Source organism: Bufo gargarizans, chromosome 9 (genome assembly GCF_014858855.1).
Source record: "Bufo gargarizans isolate SCDJY-AF-19 chromosome 9, ASM1485885v1, whole genome shotgun sequence".
NCBI lineage: Eukaryota > Metazoa > Chordata > Amphibia > Anura > Bufonidae > Bufo > Bufo gargarizans.
Window position 1 is genome coordinate 190,234,464 of NC_058088.1, and position 23,667 is coordinate 190,258,130.

General features: G+C 44.1%; 1 protein-coding gene across 2 annotated transcripts in view; it reads left to right on the forward strand.

Annotated features, from left to right (window-relative positions):
- Window positions 1–23,667, forward strand: part of NSMF (NMDA receptor synaptonuclear signaling and neuronal migration factor) — a 45,272-nt gene that overhangs the window by 17,588 nt on the left and 4,017 nt on the right. Inside the window, exons 3-15 of one of the 2 annotated variants that reach the window (XM_044306573.1) lie at window positions 9,080–9,562; window positions 9,986–10,061; window positions 10,867–10,872; window positions 13,566–13,634; window positions 15,727–15,779; window positions 16,404–16,493; window positions 16,599–16,723; window positions 18,289–18,372; window positions 18,525–18,558; window positions 19,060–19,130; window positions 21,561–21,640; window positions 22,882–22,984; window positions 23,548–23,623. In XM_044306573.1, coding sequence (XP_044162508.1) covers window positions 9,080–9,562; window positions 9,986–10,061; window positions 10,867–10,872; window positions 13,566–13,634; window positions 15,727–15,779; window positions 16,404–16,493; window positions 16,599–16,723; window positions 18,289–18,372; window positions 18,525–18,558; window positions 19,060–19,130; window positions 21,561–21,640; window positions 22,882–22,984; window positions 23,548–23,623 — 1,350 coding nt within the window. The remainder of the gene's footprint in view (window positions 1–9,079; window positions 9,563–9,985; window positions 10,062–10,866; window positions 10,873–13,565; window positions 13,635–15,726; window positions 15,780–16,403; window positions 16,494–16,598; window positions 16,724–18,288; window positions 18,373–18,524; window positions 18,559–19,059; window positions 19,131–21,560; window positions 21,641–22,881; window positions 22,985–23,547; window positions 23,624–23,667) is intronic. The other variant, XM_044306572.1, reaches the window with a different exon arrangement.

The following is a 23,667-nucleotide window of genomic DNA, read 5'->3' on the forward strand; positions in this document are numbered from 1 at the left end:
TCTATTCTGATTTACCCGTAGCCTGGCAACCCTTTATACTTTTGCATGGGGTGCTCGATACTCCAACAGGGAGCATCTGTATATATATATATAAAAAAAAACATTTATTGAAACTAATTACTTTGATCTGTTTATCTCATTATCCACCTACCCGGCAGGCTCCCATCTCAGCAACATGCTCCCTTTAGTGATTGAAACAAGTAATTAGGTCTCAGAAAAGTTAATTTGCTCCTGCCCTGCGCGTTCTGTACAGAACACAAAAGGCTGCATGATCTCTCAGGATGTAAACTTGCAATTTTATGTTCCACAAAGCACTTTGTAGGCAGCGATGGCTGTAAGCAGTGGGGGTGAGCGACAAATACTTGTTTTTGAGACTACCATTATGAACATGTTGGACCCTGTAAGTTTAGAGAAGATGTTTCTAGTCGTTTGCATCCTGTTTAGGTGTCTTATAAGTTTCATTATTCATCACTTTCTTAATAGTGCATTGTTGCTGTGACCTTGAAGGACTTGTCTCTTATTAATGTCTTTTTCTGGAAATTTGGGCTTGTGTGGTATTCAGTTATCTTGGCATCCGCGCAGATGATGTGCCATGCCAGGAAAACGGCGTTCTTCCAAAGAAAAGGGGGAAAAGCGACGTCTCAGAGGCCAAATGTACACAAAGGCAGGATATTATCTGTAGTGATCTTGTTTGAGCTAAACGTGAATGAGTTACTGTCATTTTCAGGTGGAGTCAGCAAGAAACTAAATATCATGTATTAAAGATGCCAGTAAAGGGAGGAATGTATCGCGCCCTGCGCTCCAGAATTATGGCTTCATAGAAATTGCAAAATAGGTGCTTTTGCGACTTTTTGGGTCCCTTGCGCAAAAATTTAGTGACTTGGGATTTTTACAAACACACACTCCAGTTTTAAAAAGTGCCTGGTAAAACTTCGTATCTAGCTATGTACAAGGGTGATGTGATGTAGAAAAACTGGAGTGACGTTTCTAGACAAAAGTGTTGGGTTTAAAGATGAACCAAATGTAACAAACACCTTGTAATATTTGATAAATTTGGTGCAAAGTACTTCGGCACAGACTTAAGCAGCACTGACTTCAGAGATTACCCTCATGATAAATTCCCCCTTAATGTATTGTGCTGAGCTGGAGCGGACTGGGAACTTAAAGGGTTTCTACCACTTCGGTTTCACATATTTAGCTGTCAGACACTAGCGATCCGCTAGTGTCTGCTCTGCCCAACCATCCTAATATAATTGCTTTTGGGGCAGCCGTTTTGCTAAAAAAAGAACTTTTATTAATATGCTAATGAGCCTCTAGGTGCTATGGGGGCGTCATTAGCACCTAGAGGCTCCGTCTACCTTCAGAAACTGCCGCCACCCAGCGCGTCCCTCCAGCCCGCCCATCTCCTCCTGAATGCTATCCTCCTTGTGAGCGTATGTATTCTGCGCATGCGCAGTGAATGTCTGACTGCTTCCTTGCTGAGACATCTCCACTGCGCCTGCGCGATGACGCCATAGTGCTCCGAGGAACAGGCGCAGTGGAGATGTCTGAGCAGGGAAGCTGTCAGACATTCACTGCGCATGCGCCGAATACAGGCGCTCACAAGGAGGATCGCATTCAGGAGGAGATGGGCGGGCTGGAGGGACGCGCTGGGCGGCGGCAGTTTCTGAAGGTAGACGGAGCCTCTAGGTGCTAATGACGCCCCCATAGCACCTAGAGGCTCATTAGCATATTAATAAAAGTTCTTTTTTTAGCAAAACGGCTGCCCCAAAAGCAATTATATTAGGATGGTTGGGCAGAACAGACACTAGCGGATCGCTAGTGTCTGACAGCTAAATATGTGAAACCGAAGTGGTAGAAACCCTTTAAAGTGGCCCTGGAAAAAATACTTAAAGTGGCCCCATTTTGTAGTTGGGTCCAAACTGATGGAAGGCAGGGCCATCAATACCATATTGTGGCACATTATACCACACCAAATACATACTGCCAGCAGCACAATATACAGTCATGTGAAAAAATTAGGACACCCTTTGAAAGCATGTGGTTTTTTGTAACATTTTTAATAAAAGGTTATTTCATCTCCGTTTCAACAATACAGAGAGATTAAAGTAATCCAACTAAACAAAGAAAACTGAAGAAAAGTCTTTTCAAGATCTTCTGTAAATGTCATTCTACAAAAATGCCTATTCTAACTGAGGAAAAAGATAGGACACCCTCACATGTATTCCCTCTTAAATTGGCTCAGATCTCACACAGGTATATCACACCAGGTGCACATAATTAGTAGATCGTTACTCTGCATGTTGAATGAGGCTTGCCCTATTTAAACCTCAGACATTTAGTTTGGTGTGCTCCTGACTGTTGAAGTGAGAGTGAGCACCATGGTGAGAGCAAAAGAGCTGTCAGAGGACTTCAGAAAAAAGATTGTAGCAGCCTATGAGTCTGGGAAGGGATTTAAAAAGATCTCAAAAGATTTTGAAATCAGCCATTCCACTGTCCGGAAGATAGTCTACAAGTGGAGGGCTTTCAAAACAACTGCCAACATGCCCAGGACTGGTCGCCCCAGCAAGTTCACCCCAAGAGCAGACCGCAAGATGCTAAAAGAGGTCTCCAAAAACCCTAAAGTGTCATCTCGAGAACTACAGCAGGCTCTGGCTACTGTTGATGTAGAAGTACATGCCTCTACAATCAGAAAGAGACTGTACAAGTTTAACTTGCATGGGAGGTGTGCAAGGAGGAAACCTTTGCTTTCCAAGAGAAACATCGAGGCCAGACTGACATTTGCCAGAGATAAAGTTGACAAAGACCAGGACTTCTGGAATAATGTTCTTTGGACAGATGAGTCCAAAATTGAATTATTTGGACACAACAGCAGAGGACATGTTTGGCGTAAACCAAACACAGCATTCCAAGAAAAGAACCTCATACCAACTGTGAAGCATGGAGGTGGAAGTGTCATGGTTTGGGGCTGCTTTGCTGCAGCAGGACCTGGTCAGCTCACCATCATAGAATCCACGATGAATTCTACTGTGTATCAGAAGGTGCTTGAAGAACATGTGAGACCATCAGTTAGAAAATTAAAGCTGAAGCGGAACTGGACCATGCAACATGACAATGACCCAAAACATACTAGTAAATCAACCAAAGATTGGCTGAAAAAGAAGAAATGGAGAGTCCTGGAATGGCCAAGTCAAAGTCCAGATTTGAATCCCATTGAGATGCTGTGGGGTGACTTGAAAAGGGCTGTACGTGCAAGAAACCCCTCAAACATCTCACAGCTGAAAAAGTTCTGCATTGAGGAGTGGGGTAAAATTTCCTCAGACCGATGTCGAAGACTGGTAGATGGCTACAAGAACCGTCTCACTGCAGTTATTTCAGCCAAAGGAGGTAACACTCGCTATTAGGGGCAAGGGTGTCCTATCTTTTTCCTCAGTTAGAATAGGCATTTTTGTAGAATGACATTTACAGAAGATCTTGAAAAGACTTTTCTTCAGTTTTCTTTGTTTAGTCGGATTACTTTAATCTCTCTGTATTGTTGAAACGGAGATGAAATAACCTTTTATTAAAAATGTTACAAAAAACCACATGCTTTCAAAGGGTGTCCTAATTTTTTCACATGACTGTACGTCCCGAAAAATTTCCACTGGCCGCTTGTGAGGAGGGCCCAGGCAGCCCCCTGGGCAGCGGTCCACAGGGAAATTTCCCTGTAAGGTCTATGGGCAATTCGCCCCTGGTGCTGAGCAAGATATTATACAACAGTAAGGGGTTGGTATGTCCCATCTACCTGGCGTCTGTGTGCACTTCCCCCCAAAGTGTTAGTGTGTCCTTCCACGTCTTCAAAGTGTCCTTGCGTCCCTTCCCTCCAGTGTCTGTGCACCTCATTCCCCCAAAGAGTCGGTGCATCCCGTTCCCCCAAGTGTCAGTAGATCCAATTTTCATAAGTATCAGTATGTCCAGCCCCCCGAAGTGTCCGTGCGTCCCATTCCTCCAACTGTGAGTAGATCCCATTCCCATAAGTGTCCGTGCGTCCCATATTCCCCCGCAAGTGTCCGTGCGTCCCATATTCCCCCGCAAGTGTCCGTGCGTCCCATATTCCCCCGCAAGTGTCCGTGCGTCCCATATTCCCCCGCAAGTGTCCGTGCGTCCCATATTCCCCCGCAAGTGTCCGTGCGTCCCATATTCCCCCGCAAGTGTCCGTGCGTCCCATATTCCCCCGCAAGTGTCCGTGCGTCCCATATTCCCCCGCAAGTGTCCGTGCGTCCCATATTCCCCCGCAAGTGTCCGTGCGTCCCATATTCCCCCGCAAGTGTCCGTGCGTCCCATATTCCCCCGCAAGTGTCCGTGCGTCCCATATTCCCCCGCAAGTGTCCGTGAGTCCCATATTCCCCCGCAAGTGTCTGTGTGCCCTATTCCTTCAGGTGTCAGTAGATTCCATTCCCATAAGTGTCAGTGTATCTTGTTACCCCAGATGTTACCGTGTCATTACTCTGTCAGCTTAAAGGGTGCAGTGTATAATGCCGTAGAAAAATGAATCCTGACAGCAAAGGAGGCAATATGGAGAATCGCAATACATTAGTAAGTTCCTTGTATTCACTGTCTCTAAATGATAAATGCCATTCGCTGCAGTGAGAGGATGAATATAATTTTTTTATTGTTGTGGTAACGCTCTAACAGTAAAAACTCTTACAACCTGTTTTTTTGTTCTACACATTGTGAATGTCCAAATTATTATATGTACAGTCCTGCATATAAAACACTTATTAGACCAACACTTTTTTTTTTGCTTTATTACCTATTACAGTTGCAAGAAAAAGTATGTGAACCCTGTGGAATGATATGAATTTCTGCACAAATTGGTCATAAAATGTGATCTGATCTTCATCTAAGTCACAACAATAGACAATCACAGTCTGCTTAAACTAATAACACACAAAGAGTTAAATGTTACCATGTTTGTATTGAACGCACCATGTAAACATTCACAGCGCAGGTGGAAAAAGTATGTGAACCCTTGGATTTAATAACTGGTTGAACCTCCTGTGGCAGCAATAACTTCCACCAAACGTTTCCTGTAGTTGCAGATCAGACGTGCACAACGGTCAGGAGTAATTCTTGACCATTCCTCTTTACAGAACGGTTTCAGTTCAGCAATATTCTTGGGATGTCTGGTGTGAATCGCTTTCTTGAGGTCCTGCCACAGCATCTCCATCGGGTTGAGGTCAGGACTCTGACTGGGCCACTCCAGAAGGCGGATTTTCTTCTGTTTAAGCCATTCTGTTGTTGATTTACTTCTATGCTTTGGGTCGTTGTCCTGTTGCAAGCACCCATCTTCTGTTGAGCTTCAGCTGGTGGACAGATGGCCTTAAGTTCTCCTGCAAAATGTCTTGATAAACTTGGGAATTCATTTTTCCTTCGATGATAGCAATCCGTCCAGGCCCTGACGCAGCAAAGCAGCCCCAAACCATGATGCCCCCTCCACCATACCTCACAGTTGGGATGAGGTTTTGAGGTTGGTGTGCTGTGCCTCTTTTTCTCCACACATAGTGTTCTGTGTTTCTTCCAAACAACTCAACTTTGGTTTCATCTGTCCACAGAATATTTTGCCAGTGCTGCTGTGGAACATCCAGGTGCTCTTGTGCAAACTGTAAACGTGCAGCAATGTGTTTTTTGGACAGCAGTGGCTTCCTCTGTGGTATCCTCCCATGAAATCCATTCTTGTTTAGTCTTTTACGTATCGTAGATTCGCTAACAGGGATGTTAGCATATGCCAGAGACTTTTGTAAGTCTTTAGCTGACACTCTAGGATTCCTCTTCACCTCATTGAGCAGTCTGCGCTGTGCTCTTGCAGTCATCTTTACAGGACGGCCGCTTCTAGGGAGAGTAGCAGCAGTGCTGAACTTTCTCCATTTATAGACAGTTTGTCTTACCGCGGACTGATGAACAGCAAGGCTTTTGGAGAGACTTTTATAACCCTTTCCAGCTTTATGCAAGTCAACAATTCTTAATTGTAGGTCTTCTGAGAGCTCTTTTGTGCGAGGCATCATTCACATCAGGCAATGCTTCTTGTGAAAAGCAAACCCAGAACTGGTGCGTGTTTTATAGGGCAGCTGTAACCAACACCTCCAATCTCATCTCATTGATTGGACTCCAGTTGGCCGACACCTCACTCCAATTAGCTCTTGGAGATGTCATTAGTCTAAGGGTTCACATACTTTTTCCACCTGCACTGTGAATGTTTACATGGTGTGTTCAATAACAACATGGTAACATTTAACTCTTTGTGTGTTATTAGTTTAAGCCGACTGTGATTGTCTATTGTTGTGACTTAGATGAAGATCAGATCACATTTTATGACCAATTTGTGCAGAAATCCATATCATTCCAAAGGGTTCACATACTTTTTCTTGCAACTGTATATTAATAGTTTTTAATTATTAAATATATTTAAAGTATAAAACGTAAAAAACAGACTAAACTAATTAAAAATAATGTCATTAAAAATTCTAATTTAAATATTACAAATGATATCCATTGTATTGACCTCTGCTACATTTCTACACAGTAACTATGTCACTAATAAAGCCCATTTCTCCAACCCTTCTTGGCAATGCGACCCCATCCTGCCCTCCTGTAATGAGGTTGCTGGCCTCCGAACCCCTTTCTAGCCTCCTTGAACACTGGTGCCTAAGGCTGTACACAATATGCTGCAGCTGTGAGTCAGTGTTGCCTCCGTCGGCCCAATCTTTCTTCTGTCGAATCTCACATAAGAAATAAATCCTGGCTTTTAGCAGCTTCTACTGGGATTTCTGACATAATAGAGATTGTCTTTCCCTCTCGAGACACAGTCCTACATGTGGAGCTTTGAACGCTGCGTGCAGAACATTGCGCCTAAGCTGGTTTTAATTATTGGTTGACCAGTTTTAATTAACTGAGCTGCAGCCTTAAATACCACTACTGGCTCATGCCTATTCAGCCTTGCCAGCTCTTGAGGGACGGGCATTGTGCTTCCTGGAGCAGCTGACCTCGGCACAGAAGAAATAGAGAAATTCAGACAATAGAACAGGAATAGAAGCGGTGTGTATGCAACTTGTTTACTGAATCCCAGCAAACTCATCACTACCTGTGCTGGTGAGGAACAGAAACCTCCAAAAATGAGCTCATTCAGACACTACATGGGTATCATTCTGCAGTACGATTGTTTACTCCATGATACCTTCCATTTGTGATGGAGACGTCCAACAATCACCAGATAAAATGTTTTCAGGACACCAAGTCCTTTCAAGTTCAATATTAATTAGGTTATCTACACAGTCGAGTTCCATTATTCTGACCAGAAGCTAATATCCCGACTCGAGTAATCGCCGTGTGCAGCACGGACAGCGGCTAGACAGGCTGGGAGTGACTCGGTAAGGTCCTGGTAGGTTGCCACTGGTATGTGGAGCCATGTTGATTGCAGTGCATCCCTCAGCTGCTGGAGCGGGTGTGAGGGAGGATGCATAGAGCGAACACGCCCATCGAGGTGGTCCCATAGATGATCAATTGGGTTCAAATCTGGGGAATTAGGGGGCCAGGGTAGTGCTTGGACGTCTTGGTCATACTCTTCCAACCAATGTTGGACATTTCTAGCCATATAACATGTCTTATTGTCTTGCTGAAGGATCCCATCCTCCCCAGAGAAGACAATCGGCATCTATGGGTGTACATGATCTGCAAGGATGGATTCATACCCAAATCAGCTAAGAGTGCCTTCCACATAGGTCCAGAAAATACCCCAAACCAAAACGCTGCCCCCACCAGCTTGTGTTCTTCCAGCAATGGCTGCAGGGGGTTTGTTCTCTGAGGTTCTTCTCCTGACACACCAATGTCCATCCGTTCCATGAAGCAGAAAACGTGACTCATCTGACCAGACAACCCTTTACCAGTCAGCGGAGTCCAATTCCGATACTGCCATTGCTGCTGATGCAGCTTGGTTAGCAGATGTGCAGTGACCGTCCATCAGCTTCGGAGCCCCATACACAGTAGTGTTCACTGACCTGTTGTTTAAGACACAAGTCTGGGAGCCCCCTGGATCATTCTGGGGTGAACTGCTCTCCTGTAGTATGTCGGTCTGCCCTCGCACAGCTTCGTAGCCGACATTCACCTCTCACATCAAAGGCATGTCGTGCTCCGCAGTTTGAACATTGCTTATTCGCAATGGTGCTATCTGTCCACCCATGATACAATTTCACCATAGCAGCATGAAAACTGTTTACAAACTGCGCAATCTCAGAAATACCGTCACCTGGGGCCCGAAATCTAATAATCATCCCCAATCTGATAAATTGTCCCTTTTACCCATGACGGTAGCGGGGGATATGTGTCCAGACAGCCTATCACACACCTTATATACCCACCGAGGGATATGTGTGCAGACAGCCTATTACACACCTTATATACCCACCGAGGGATATGTGGGCAGACAGCCTATTACACACCTTATATACCCACCGAGGGATATGTGGGCAGACAGCCTATTACACACCTTATATACCCACCGAGGGATATGTGTGCAGACAGCCTATCACACACCTTATATACCCACCGAGGGATATGTGTGCAGACAGCCTATCACACACCTTATATACCCACCGAGGGATATGTGTGCAGACAGCCTATAACACACCCCATATACCCACCGAGGGATATGTGTGCAGACAGCCTATTATACACCTTATATACCCACCAAGGGATATGTGTGCAGACAGCCTATTACACACCTTATATACCCACCAAGGGATATGTGTGCAGACAGCCTATCACACACCTTATATACCCACCAAGGGATATGTGTGCAGACAGCCTATAACACACCCCATATACCCACCGAGGGATATGTGTGCAGACAGCCTATCGCACCTTATATACCCACCAAGCCAGCTCAGAACACTGACTTCCTTCATGAGCTACTGCCAATGTCAAAAGTAGGAAGTGGTCAGTCATGGGACTCAACTGTGTAATTGGGCATAAAAATATAAGTTTTAACAATATTTTTACCGATCAGATTCTTTAGACATCTTCTTTGTCTTCTCGGTTTCCACAGACCACCTCCTTGTCCAAGAAGATTCACCAGAAATGCTCCAAGCCTCTCAGAACAAGCGTCGTCTCTCTGCTATCTCTGACAGCAAGTTGGAACGAAGCTTCTCTGAGGAACGCGGGGAGAAGTTGACCAGTGACGGACCAAAGCCTCATGTGTACACAATCTCCGGAGAGAGGCCAATGTTGTCCGACCACGAGAGTGACAGCATGGAGCTGGTGGTGTTGAAGACCGAGCAGGGCGAAAGACATCACCACCATCACTCCCATCATCATCATCATCCCCTGCAAAACTCAGGCAGTGCTCACAACATCACAAGGCCTTCTAAAAGTTGGTCAGGGAGCCGACAGAACTCCAAAGAGTGCCCGAATTGTGCCAAACTCACTGTGCCAGCACAGCACTCATTTGATCTAGAGCAACATCAATCCAACGAGTCTGGATGGCGCAAGAAAAAGCTGGAACGTATGTACAGCATCGATAGAGTATCTGGTGAGTCACAGTCTATAGGTGGTCCTGACCACTCAAATGGTCATCATTTCCCATCTTACCCCAGAAAAGTGAAGGCAGTTATAGTTACGTTGGTCGGTATTGGGTTTCATGCCACATCTGTAGAAGGTAGTCCCGTCCAGGGATCTCGCCAGTTATCCACTATTGCTATACAAACATTTACAAAGGGTGTGCCCAAAGGCTCAGCTTAAAGCAAAATCGTTAACAGGACTCCACCATCTACCATTTGGTCCTTCCATGTGGCAGAGACACCTCAGGGCCTAGATGTGACCTCTGCACCCCTATAACTACAGTTACACACCTGGGTGTGACACAATAGCATAGACACAATGATACAATGTAATCTTTTTTGTAATTCAATTTATAATTTTGCACTTCAACCTAATTTTTCCCCCTTTTGGGCAGATGAAGTTCCTGCCCGGACCTGGTTCCCCAAGGAAAATCTCTTCACCTTTCAGACTGCCACCACAACTATGCAAGCGTGAGTAATGTCCCATTCAATCACCTCGTCCTACTTTTTTTGCTACGTTTTCTAGCATGGAGGGGGGGGGGGGAAGAGGACGAAAAGCTTATTCAGATCTGACCGTCTCCGACGGCTGTGAGCACCGTACGATGCTCGCTCCTAGGACGACCCGTTGTAAAAAAACAAGAAATCACATACATCTCCTTGACTTGGTTAAGTTTGCCCTTGGCCGCTGTCAGCCACTGCAGGCTTTTTTTTTTTTTTAGATCCACCTGTGTCTGGACCAGTGAGCTGACACAGAGATTCAATTCATGTTCTGATCTATGGATGCTGACAGAATGAGACTAACCTGGTCCTGTAGATAAACCTGCCCTCGTCAGCATCTCCCGCGTGCTGCAGCCTCCCCCCAGCGCTACCTGACAAGGATTAATATCCTGAGGCTTTACGCTTTTTGCTGCTTTCACAAATCAGGATCTCTGAGGACAGTCAGCAAACCGGAGTTTTTCCTCTCATTATGCCAATAAACGGCTCCTCGGCGGAGGAATTAGAATATTGCTTTGGTGGGAAAAATAAGTTCTACTAAGTAAGAACTTGTAATGCAAACAAGGCAGGACTATGAGCTCCTGCGCTGAAATCTGTGTAATGACTATTGAAATCTGTAGATCCCATATGTTCCTGGATTATCCAGGCGGTCTGCACTCGGGGGGTACAAGGGTGGGCCTCAGTTTATGGGGTTGTATATATCACACCATAGTCATACATAGAAATGAATGACACTTAAATGTTACTTTTTCTCTTCCTCCTATCCGGTCGCTGTGATCAGTATCTCGTAAGTATCCCGCAGAATGCACCATGTGTGTCTTGTGACCATCTACCGGTAGTCGTAGCCCTGCATCCATCCGTGTGGCCGCTCTGTGCATGCACCCGTGGTGCTTTATCATGGATCTGCATGCTGTGTTTGTATTGACCCGTGTGTCGTGGTGATGGACTGGTCGTGACATATGATAAAAACGGACAACAGAATTCATTGGGATTTACTGATAAGAACTAGAGCGAAAGGAATGACAGCATTACCCACAGCAAACAACCAGATCCCAAATCCATTGTTATCTTCCTCCAACCCGTGTAGACCCCATGAGGATGACCGTATGTAAAAGCCTGGTCAGAGAGAGACGGTTCTACCCGCAACGTGTAACATCATAAAGTGTTCAGGCCTTAGTCTGCAATATAGTAGTTATATTCCTGTACATAGGAGCAGTATTATAGTAGTTATATTCCTGTACATAGGAGGCAGTATTATAGTAGTTATATCCTTGTACATAGGAGGCAGTATTATAGTAGTTATATTCCTGTACATAGGAGGCAGTATTATAGTAGTTATATTCCTGTACATAGGAGGCAGTATTATAGTAGTAATATTCTTGTACATAGGAGGCAGTATTATAGTAGTAATATTCTTGTACATAGGAGGCAGTATTATAGTAGTTATATTCTTGTACATAGGAGCAGTATTATAGTAGTTATATTCTTGTACATAGGAGGCAGTATTATAGTAGTAATATTCTTGTACATAGGAGCAGTATTATAGTAGTTATATTCTTGTACATAGAAGGCAGTATTATAGTAGTTATATTCTTGTACATAGGAGCAGTATTATAGTAGTTATATTCTTGTACATAGGAGGCAGTATTATAGTAGTTATATTCTTGTACATAGGAGCAGTATTATAGTAGTTATATTCTTGTACATAGAAGCAGTATTATAGTAATTATATTCTTGTACATAGGAGGCAGTATTATAGTAGTTATATTCTTGTACATAGGAGGCAGTATTATAGTAGTTATATTCTTGTACATAGGAGGCAGTATTATAGTAGTTATATTCTTTTATATAGGAGCAGTATTATAGTAGTTATATTCTTGTACATAGAAGGCAGTATTATAGTAGTTATATTCTTGTACATAGGAAGCAGTATTATAGTAGTTATATTCTTGTACATAGGAGGCAGTATTATAGTAGTTATATTCTTTTATATAGAAGGCAGTATTATAGTAGTTATATTCTTGTACATAGGAGGCAGTATTATAGTAGTTATATTCTTGTACATAGGAGGCAATATTATAGTAGTTATATTATTGTACATAGGAGGCAGTATTATAGTAGTTATATTCTTGTACATAGGAAGCAGTATTATAGTAGTTATATTCTTGTACATAGGAGGCAGTATTATAGTAGTTATATTCTTGTACATAGGAGCAGTATTATAGTAGTTATATTCTTGTACATAGGAGGCAGTATTATAGTAGTAATATTCTTGTACATAGGAGCAGTATTATAGTAGTTATATTCTTGTATATAGGAGCAGTATTATAGTAGTTATATTCTTGTACATAGGAGGCAGTATTATAGTAGTTATATTCTTGTACATAGGAGGCAGTATTATAGTAGTTATATTCTTGTACATAGGAGGCAGTATTATAGTAGTTATATTCTTGTACATAGGAGCAGTATTATAGTAGTTATATTCCTGTACATAGGTGCAGTATTATAGTAGTTATATTCTTGTACATAGGGGGGCACATTATAGAATAGAAGAAACACAAGCTCCAGAGCTGTAGGTAAATAAAATTCTGAAAGATTTTAACCCGTGCAAATAAATCTATCTGGAAGAACATGAAGTGCCGTACTTCCCGCTGTTACAGATGGATTTTTACTTGTGGAAATAAAATTGCTGTATGGCTCTGGAGCGTCTGTTTCTTGTCTTCACATATTTTGGTGCTGCTTTGCGCCTGTCCGTGCGTCCTGTGGATGTGTAGCTGAGCTGGTGTTTCCTTTTCTGCCATATTATATAGATGCTTTACTCTTGTACATAAGGACATGATTACAGTAGTTCTTATTTTAATGTGGCCAGAGGTATTATGTCAAAAATACCGAGCTTAGTATGACAGGACAGTGGATGTCAATATTGTGGCACATTTTACAAAATTCTTATTACTTAATAAATATGGGGAAGAGCACGTAGTCAGGGCTAGGGGATATAATTTGTTACCCAATTCTACTCAATGTGCACCAATATGGAAAAGCTTATGCTTAGGCGGCAAATCCAGTACCAATCCTTTCGAGTCCCCTCTCCCAGTAAGGAGCAGCTTTTTATGTAATGCCATTTTATTATTTTTATTCATCCACAAAACACAGCTGCAGACAGCAATGCACATACGTAAAGGGGGCTCTAGGGGAATATCGCGTTTCGTGACTTTTGAAGACATTGAGGTGACTGCCCTGTATGAGTATACCGTAATCCACACGGACAATCCGGTGGTCCGCCCTCTTGGATTTTGGTCTGGCTGTGATCCCAGGTCTGTGTTGTCTCCATCTCTCCGCCTGTGTGTGGTCAGAAGCATCGCTTTGGCCTCTGTCCTGTGTTTTTTCGTGGTTTGTCTCCTCACCTGGACGTGGTGTGCTACTGTTTTGGCTTGTCCCTCTTTTGATGGGTTGAGTTATTGACACAAACCGGTTTCTCAGGGCCTTCCGGGGCTATGCCGAGAGGAAAAGACGGAAGCGAGAAAATGACTCTGCAGCTGTTATACAGAGGTAGGGTGAGCTCCGAGCATGCATGCCTATACCTCCCAGGTCTGCGCAGACACTTCTTTCCCTGGTTCACGTATTGATTAGATTGAAGAGGAAGGGGGATAGAAATCATCTGACGTCCTGTTTTGCTCCTAAATGACATGAATTTCGTCACATGTTTATAATGCAGGACCGTGACATTAATCTATATAGCGCTGCATACTCCACATACATTACATTAATCAGACGCCGTATATATTTGAATCCCATGACTTATACTGTACTCTGCCCATATGAGCAAGTGCAGTAATTGTGAAATGGAATCTGACAGATCCATTTTACGTATCCTAATTCTACTATCTGCCTGTTATAGTTTATTTGGACACTGTGATTCCTAGAAACTACAGAAATAGTGCAGGTTCCAACCTGTGTGCCGTAGCAGTGCCCCCTGCTGGTTGACTAGTAATATGACAGTAGAGCATCATCCCTTTGAGCCTGAAATCTTCATTTTCTCTACTAAAATAAATTAAGCAAAGTAAAAAAAAAAGTCACAATTTTCCTAATAAAATTCACCTGAATCTGTTCTCCTTCTTCCCTTTCATTTCCATTCCAAGCTTCAAAGCAGTTTTTTTTTCCTCCATAAAAACTGCAGTTTGTCAAGTGCCTTCGCATTACGGAATCAGTTCATCTTCCTGTCATTCCACTGAGTGTTTTCAAAGGGGGTGATCAAGTGGAAAATCTCCCTGCTGCTACAGTATCCATTTATGACTCCCACGGTGTGAAGCCCTATCACGGCGCTGCCATGTGTCACTGTAGGAGAGCCTTCAACATGGCAGCTGCTCTATGCCGCATCCCCCGTGACAAGGCGTCATGTCACTGCTCCGCAGCACAAGGTTATAAACGGTTTATAAATGGATTGAGATCTCTGGGTTATAAACATGTCACTCCGTGCTGGGACTTTTAGTTCCACTCAGGTTTAGTATTTTTGATGTTTTAAAAGAAAACTCCACCAACAGATATAATATCCAGTTTTGGTTGGGGGTTGGAGTCTGCTACCAATCAGCCACCAGGTGGCCTGGAAATCACTATGGCGCCCATACTGTTCATAGCAGTGCTGTGCTCAGCACCCTTCCAGAATTAAATTTTTCCTCCTTCTGGGGTGGAGTTACCCTTTAATAACTAGCATGTCAGAACTTAGTGGTTCTCTAGCTACATTTATATGGTTGGATTCAGTGGCGTAGCTAGAAATGACTGGGACCCACAGCAAATTTTTGAATGGGGCCCCCCTCCCCCAGTAATTTTTTCGCATTCCCTTCCTATCATGCCGCCCCCATTCCTGTGGCTAGTAAAGATCGCTCTCTCAGACCAGGCCCGGCAGCTGGTCCATCCGTTTTCTACACTGTCTATACTGCCACTGTATATAATTTCATTGTGTAATACTGTTGAGGGGGCCCTGACAAAATCTTTTAGTCCTCCTCCTCCTGGGTGGGCCCCTTCTGGGTCAGGGCCCCAAAGTAGCCGCTTCCCCTATAGCTACGCCCCTGGTTGGATTATAGAGCTGACAGCACTGGACACCGCCAGACCAAAATTCACTGGGAGACTGCTTGGAAACACGCAAAATACACCAAATTTAAAGGAACACTCCAGGCCAAACTGATACCTTGTTTTCTGCCTAGTGTAGGGGAGGTGCCTGACACACATTTTAGAAATACATGGCTGCTTTCTTCCAGAAACAGCGCCACACCTATGCACAGGTTTTGTTTGGTATTGCAGCTCAGCTCCATTGAAGTGAATCAGGCTGAGCTGCACGACCTGTGGACGGGTGTAGTCAAGCTCCGCCCCCACCCGGGGCCTGGCGTTCTCCTTTAAGTTGCACTACAGACTGGCTTAACGTGCCGGCTAGAGATTCTTATGGTTGCCGATGCTGCCGCTATGCAAGTGTTAACACCGCCGGCCTTAACTAAGCTCTGGAATAAAACATTTGTGCGGTTGGCCGAAGCGTCACGGTCTTATTCCAGCCTTTAATCATACCTCCGCAGCGAGGGCAGCCTAATAAACATATTTCAGACGCACTCTACAGACTCATCTGATTCCTGCTCTGTTCTCTTCCCCACAGGAATTTCCGCAAACACTTACGGATGGTGGGAAGCCGGAGGATGAAAGCTCAGAGTAAGCGGCTGGCTTGAATGTTGTGTGAAATTGCCCTCGGATGAGCCATTTAGGTGTATTTACGGATTTTCATATAGGATTTCCCATGTGGGCAGATGGGTCAGGGCCCATATTACATATATACTCGTTTATTTTCTTACCGTGGTTTGAGAAAGATTGCAAGGTTTTTTCATAGGGAGGTTACAGTAGTCCTACAATTTTACTACATTTTTAGATATGTAGCTGTTGGTCAAACGCTCGCTTGGCCAATGGCCCCTTGATTCACGTGTAAGTTCGGCCTAGCTGAGCATCCATGTGTCCTGAAGGGGAGAAGTGGGAAAGCCCCGCCAGACACCTTAAGAACAATCCTGCATGCCCCATCCTTATCTACCCTTCCATGGAGAGTCAGGAGGCCCTCACACACATTAGGTGGTTGCTCTCCTTGGGTACAAAGGATGAGGCCAGAGGAATTGGTCAGTTTAAAATCCAATGGTCCCAGATAGATGACCGCTGTGGGAAAGGCCATTTCCTCCATTGATGTTGGAAAAACGAATCATTAACAAGAAGCAGTGATGGGAAGTAATGAAGCGATGGAGAACCTCATGTATGTTAATCGTCTGCCTCCATTGTGTTTGATATCATTAGCCTTCGCTGACCGAAGAGAAAGAAGCTTCAGCAGGTCCTGGAGCGACCCCACCCCAATGAAAGCCGACTCCATTCACGACTCCAGAGAAAGTGAGTATCAAGAATGTAGGAAAATCTGAACATGAAACCCGGGGCAGATTGAGACGGCACCTCCACTGACCACTATGTTTTGGTTTTTTTACCCCCCACCATCAGGCCATGATTTGCAGAATTCCTGCACCGCTCTGGATGAAGAATGTGAGGACCTGAACTGGGAGTCAGAAAGAGAAATGGAAGTTCTGTCCTGTGAAGGAGAAGATTTTATTCCACCCAAGATCATGGTAAGAATGATATCTGAGATGAGCAAATCCGTTCTAATGAATCCATACATCTCATTAGCTAAACGTCTGTGAGGCAGCCCCCACAGATGTGCCAGCGCCCACCTGCTGTATGATTGTCAGTCTCCTGCTGAAGCTCAAATCCGGCTTTGCAAGCAGCTACTGCTCACCCGCCTCTACCCGGAAGTGTCGTGGCGCGTGCACAGTAGTTTCTCCTGCTTCAGCAGCGGTGCAGGCAGGAGATTGACAGTGCCAGGCTGGATGTCTTTTCCTGAAAATCATACATCTGTCGGATACACATTCCTTAGAATCAATTCACTCATCTCTAATCTGTATATATTTCATTTGTCTTTTATCTCAGAAAAAATATCTTATATTATACTGATATATACAGGTAGTAGTTGTAAGGAACATGACGGCACCGCAACCCTGCAACCTTCATATTACGTGTCTCTCCCTGGTCATATTTTCCCTCTCTCACATCTCTCTCTCTCACACTTTTCTCTCTCTCACATCTCTCTCTCATACACTTTTCACTCTCTCACATCTCTCTCACACACTTTTCACTCTCACATTTCTCTCTCTCACACTTTTCTCTCTCTCACATACTTTTCACTCTCTCACATCTCTCTCTCACACACTTCTCTCTCTCTCACATCTCTCTCACACACTTTTCACTCTCTCACATCTCTCTCACACACTTTTCACTCTCACATTTCTCTCTCTCACACTTTTCTCTCTCTCACATACTTTTCACTCTCTCACATCTCTCTCTCACACACTTTTCTCTCTCTCACATCTCTCTCACATCTCTCTCTCACACACTTTTCTCTCTCTCACATCTCTCTCTCACACACTTTTCCCTCTCTCACACACTTTTCTCTCTCTCACATCTCTCTCTCACACACTTTTCCCTCTCTCACACACTTTTCCCTCTCTCACATCTCTCTCTCTCACACTTTTCTCTCTCTCACATCTCTCTCTCACACACTTTTCACTCTCTCACATCTCTCTCACACACTTTTCACTCTCACATCTCTCTCACACACTTTTCACTCTCTCACATCTCCTTCACACACTTTTCACTCTCTCACATACTTTTCTCTCTCTCACATCTCTCTCTCACACTTTTCTCTCTCTCACATCACTCTCTCACATCTCTCTCACACACTTTTCACTCTCTCACATCTCTCTCACACACTTTTCACTCTCTCACATCTCTCTCACACACTTTTCACTCTCTCACATCTCCTTCACACACTTTTCACTCTCTCACATCTCCTTCACACACTTTTCTCTCTCACACATTTCTCTCTCTCACACTTTTCTCTCTCTCTCTCACATCTATCTATCTATCTATCTATCTATCTAATTGCAGTCCATGCAGTTCCCCAGCATCTAATCCTACGGCGTGATGACACAGTGATCAGCTATGGCCTCCTCTCTATATCCCTCCATGTTTGAGATGTTAGGACATGATGTGGGTGTATTATATGTAGACACGTGATATTTTTCTCAGATACGTGATGCATTTCTAGTCCTCTGATGATGTTTTTCTCCGTTTGCAGCTAATATCATCCAAAGTTCCTAAAGCAGAATATATTCCAACCATAATCAGGAGAGATGACCCCTCCATCATCCCCATTCTCTATGTAAGAGCTGCTTGTGTGTCTGTTACGATGATGCTGTACATTGTGTGTGTATATATATATATATATATATCGGTGCACTGCATCTCATATGCTGGGAATTGTATGGTGCCTTTTATACACCTAACCCTTTCCTTATTCCCCTTCTCTCTTAGGATCATGAACATGCTACATTTGATGACATTTTAGGTGAGTTTTCTTACATTGGGTCAATGGTGAGGGGGTTTAAAGGGGCCTCCCCATCTGAGTCAGCACTGCAGCCCTTTCTAGAGTCGAGACCCCCACTGATCAGAAAGTGATCAGACACTTTAACCCTTTAACACTGAGCAGAGTAGACTAGCTTCCCATGCCTGGACTCCATTATACCCAGATCTCTCTAATGTTTCCAGGTATTTTACATGAAATCTTCCCACTAGAGGTGACTATTTGTGAGGCCAAGAATATTTGGCTTCATATCCTCATCTTGTCGTAGTCATGACATTTGGGATCTTAGTTATAATTTGATGTTAAGTAAACGTGACATTCAATTTACCCAGTGTCATTATAGAAGCAGCCGTCTATTTCCAGCTCTGAAGGGACCGGATTAGGGCTGAGTGTTGACAGATACAATGTAACGCTGCAGAGAACATCTTCTACATTATATCCATACATTTATACATTGTATCCATTTTACTCTTATTTTTTTTTCAGAGGAAGTTGAGAAAAAGCTGAATGTATATAGGAAGGGCTGCAAGATCTGGGAAATGCTTATATTCTGCCAGGTGAGTGATAATCACGGTAAAGCTGGTCCGGTGCTATACCTACTACAGAGGCAGATGACAAGACTGCTGTGGGTGGGGGAGACGGGGGTCCAGCATTGAATTGCCTCCCCTGCTTTCTGTCACAGTCATCGCATTTGCCTGTTGTCAGCACTAGGTAGAGCACGCTGCATGCGGATTTCTACACTTCAGCAGATCACATGTGGTGAGCACCCCCTAGTGGTGGCTGAAGTTTTAGCAATTAACTTTACAACTGTGTGTAGGAACGCAGGAGAATTGAAACTCTACATCTGAAAATGTACCTCTGACCCTATAAAGATATATATAAGGTTCTCTCAAAGACTCAAGAGTCCATGTTTCATTTATATTACAGCTAATGGCCACTATACAGCCATAACACACTCCTCCACATTTAAATTGCAGCACCAAGAAGGACAAATTGATGAAGTAGCAGATGTCTCTAAGATCTGCAGATGAACACATTTTTAGCACCTAGCTCCAATCTGTGACATGTGAGAGCGGCATAAAAGCTGAGATGAAAGCAACGTTTTTTTTTAGCCACATGAAATCTCAAAAATAGAATCAAGTCATGTGTGATGATTGTGTGATGCCCTCTGTTCGTCAACATGTCAGCGATCATCACAAGTGGCAAACTGCGGGACAGAGTCCTTGACCTGAGACCTTGGTTTATCACTGGGGCAGATGGCTACGCGCCTAGGCCGAGATGTCAGAACTGGGCAATGTTGTGGCTCCCGGGGGTTGGGAGAACACAACCAACTGGAATGACCGTGTAACAGCAGCTGCTGTGCGCCACTGTTCCCCTGCTTACCGCTGCAGTCCCGGGCGTCTTGTTCAGCGGTGATCTGCGGCCGGTGCTTCCCATTCACTGCTGCAGTCCCGGGCTCTGTCTGTGTGGGTGCGGTTGTTCTGGGATCCGCTCCACAGTTTGCTCTCATCCCTGGCCACAGCATGCTTGCTGCTTGTTTCCTGCAGCACTCCCTTAAGGGCCGGCGCGCGTCACTTCCTGGGCTTTATGGGTTAGGCCATGTGACCTCGCTGACCTATCCTAGCCCTCCTGTATAAGTGGCTCAGCCCCCTTACCAGATGCCTCAGTGTCAAGGTCCTTGTGTCCTGCTAAGGTTCCTGGTTCCTGAGTCGTATCTGTATTTCTGGACTCTGCTACCTGTTATAGCCCTACCTGCTTGCTTTGGCTCTCCTGTTGCCGACCCGGATTGCCTGACCTGTACCTTTGCTGCCTGCACTGACCTTTTGCCTGTCTGACTATGCCTCTGCCTCATCCTTCGGTCCTGCACCTCTGGTACCTTTCTCAGGTACCTCCTGGACCAGCTGCCTTGTGTGCCTATCCTCCTCAAGAGGTAGCGACCTGGTGTTCCCCTCAGGAAAGTCTAGCCCCACCATCAGGGGTACTGTGAAGATCCAGGGGTTCACTTAGACAACGCCCTTAGAGGAGGTAGGACACGTGACACAGTGGGTTCAGACCCGCTGGTTCGTGACAGACAGAAAGAGATGCAGAGAGGAGAACCTCTACTTGGACGGCTCGTCAGATTAGAAGAATGGGGCATAGGAGGTCCATTCTGCAAGTGAATTTGTCACATCTCAGGCCTAGGGCGGCAAAAAGTGTCTACACAAACCATCAGAAGGCATCTACACGACTTTGGGCTTGGATGCAATGATAGCCAGTGATTGGTCTGGAGACTACTTAAACAACACCAAGTAGAGGTCTTGGGACCAACACACCGGTCCTATTCCCAGGATTATGGTGTGGGGTGGCATAATATACAGCAGCTGGACCTCTCTAGTCTTTATTACTAACAGCTTGGCGTTCCATTAATTTAATCGTGGAATGAGTGGTCCGGCCATTTCTCCAAAGTGTCCCAGAAGCTGTTTTTCAAAAGGATAACACCAGGTTTTTATGTTGCTCGTGCTACTGTGAGCAGCCTGCATGGCATAATCTTGCTACCATGGCCTGCAGCTTCTCTGGACTTGTCTCCCATCAAGTGGATTTAGGACACCACTGATCAACCATTGCAAAGGGAGCTACCAGCAGTAGATCTTGATGATTTCCGTGCCCAAGTGAGATCAGTGCAGCAGAACTTTTCTCAAACAACCATTAAGATCATTGATAACATGCCAAGCCGTGGAAGTGCGTAGATTTCGGCGTGTGGTTCTCATACTCCATACTGAGCTTGTGATTTTCAGAATTCCACTATCTTTCCTTCTTGGTGTTGCATTTTCAATGTTGAGGAGTGTATATATGCCCTAGATGTGCTATGAAACTGTGGGGAGTAATAGCAGGGTTTTCCTTCACCAGTTCTCTGCCCTAACCCAGTATTAGGATGACCTGGCCACGGCAGTGAAGCTTCCCGACACCTCCTGATCCATGTTGCCATCTCACCCCTGTTTCCTTCCTAGGGAGGACCCGGCTACCTCTACCTTTTGAAGAATAAGGTCGCTACTTTTGCCAAAGTGGAGAAGGAGGAGGATCTTATTCTGTAAGTTAAGCAAACTAAAGGTTACATTTACTGAGCAATAACCCTGTAGCCTATTCATTATGATAAGACATTTACCGGCATAATAATTTCCATATTGTAGATTTGCAGCACAGTGTAAGTAAAATAAAGTCATGAATAATTGATCCTTCCCAGATCCCTGCATCTTTTTTAATCTCCTTGTGCGCAGAGGCCTCCAAGGAATATGTGTTTACAGGTTAATGACGTAGGAGAGATGTGGATTTTATCAATAATTGATCTTCTGCATTATGCCGAACATGAAATCTGCCAATCACGTCAAATATCCCTTAGCGGGGAAGGGATTATTTACAGAAGCTGTACATATATAATTATATACAGGAGATGCCCAGGTTATACCAGCTGTACATATATAATTATATACAGGAGATGCCCAGGTTATACCAGAATGGTCCATATCACTATATACAGAAGATGTATAACTTATACCAGCTGTACATATATAATTATATACAGGAGATACCCAGGTTATACCAGCATGGTCCATATCACTGTATACAAAAAGATGTATAACTTATACCAGCTGTACATATATAATTATATACAGGAGATACCCAGGTTATACCAGCTGTACATATATAATTATATACAGGAGATACTCAGGTTATGCCAGCTTTACATATATAATTATATACAGGAGATGCCCAGGTTATACCAGCTGTACATATATAATTATATACAAGAGATACCCAGGTTATACCAGCTTTACATATATAATTATATACAGGAGATACCCAGGTTATACCAGCTTTACATATATAATTATATACAGGAGATGTCCAGGTTATACCAGCTGTACATATATAATTATATACAGGAGATACCCAGGTTATACCAGCTTTACATATATAAGTATATACAGGAGATACCCAGGTTATACCAGCTGTACATATATAATTATATACAGGAGATGCCCAGGTTATACCAGCTGTACATATATAATTATATACAGGAGATACCCAGGTTATACCAGCTTTACATATATAAGTATATACAGGAGATACCCAGGTTATACCAGCTTTACATATATAATTATATACAGGAGATACCCAGGTTATACCAGCATGGTCAATATCACTATATACAGAAGATGTATAACTTATACCAGCTGTGCAGATTATTATATAAGAAGATGTATAACTTATGTACAAGAAGCTTTATCCATAGAACAGTCTTTTGAATATTTTATTCTTCTGCTTCCTTAGATTTTGGAAAAGACTGAGTAAACTGATGAGCAAAATTAATCCAGAACCCAATGTGATACACATTATGGGGTGCTACGTGCTGGGGAACCCCAATGGAGAGAAGGTATGGTGGGTCCAGGGAGGGAAGATAATGAGACATATGCCTCTAAGTGGGATGTCTGTGGGGTTGCTAAACGGGTTGTATAATGTATACTTATAGAATTCCCTGCCACTTCCAGCACTGGTGCTCCAATCCTTCTGGCCCGGTTTTGTTTGTTCGGCTGCAGGGATGATGTGCCAGTATGCTCCTAATGAGTACTGCAACCAATCACTGCTCTCAGAGGTCATGTGACGCGACCGCTGAGGCCAGTGACTGGCTGCAGCAGTGTCATGCCGCTGTTCTGATCCACGCTCCTCTCCACTTCCTGTCCTCAGGCTCAGCAAACTGGATTCTGCCCCTTTAAAAAAAAATGTATCTACCCAGACAACCCCTTTAAGCACTAAAAGGAGACTGTAGCTGCTTTATTGGCCCGAAGACTTGCTTGAAGCTAATCTAGGAGAAATTGTGGCCCTTCCTATCTTTGCTTCTCAGCTATGGGGGCCCGTGTATGCTTGTAAAATCTGCTTGGCATAATGGACCGTCCTTATTTTACATCCTGTACTCATCGTGTCACTTTGCCCTCTCAGCTTTTCCAGAATTTGAAGAACCTAATGAGTCCGCACCAGATCGAATTCAAGTCCCCCCTTGAGTTATCAGCACAAGGTAAGACCCCCAGCAATGGTCCAAACATCTCACTTGACGCTCGT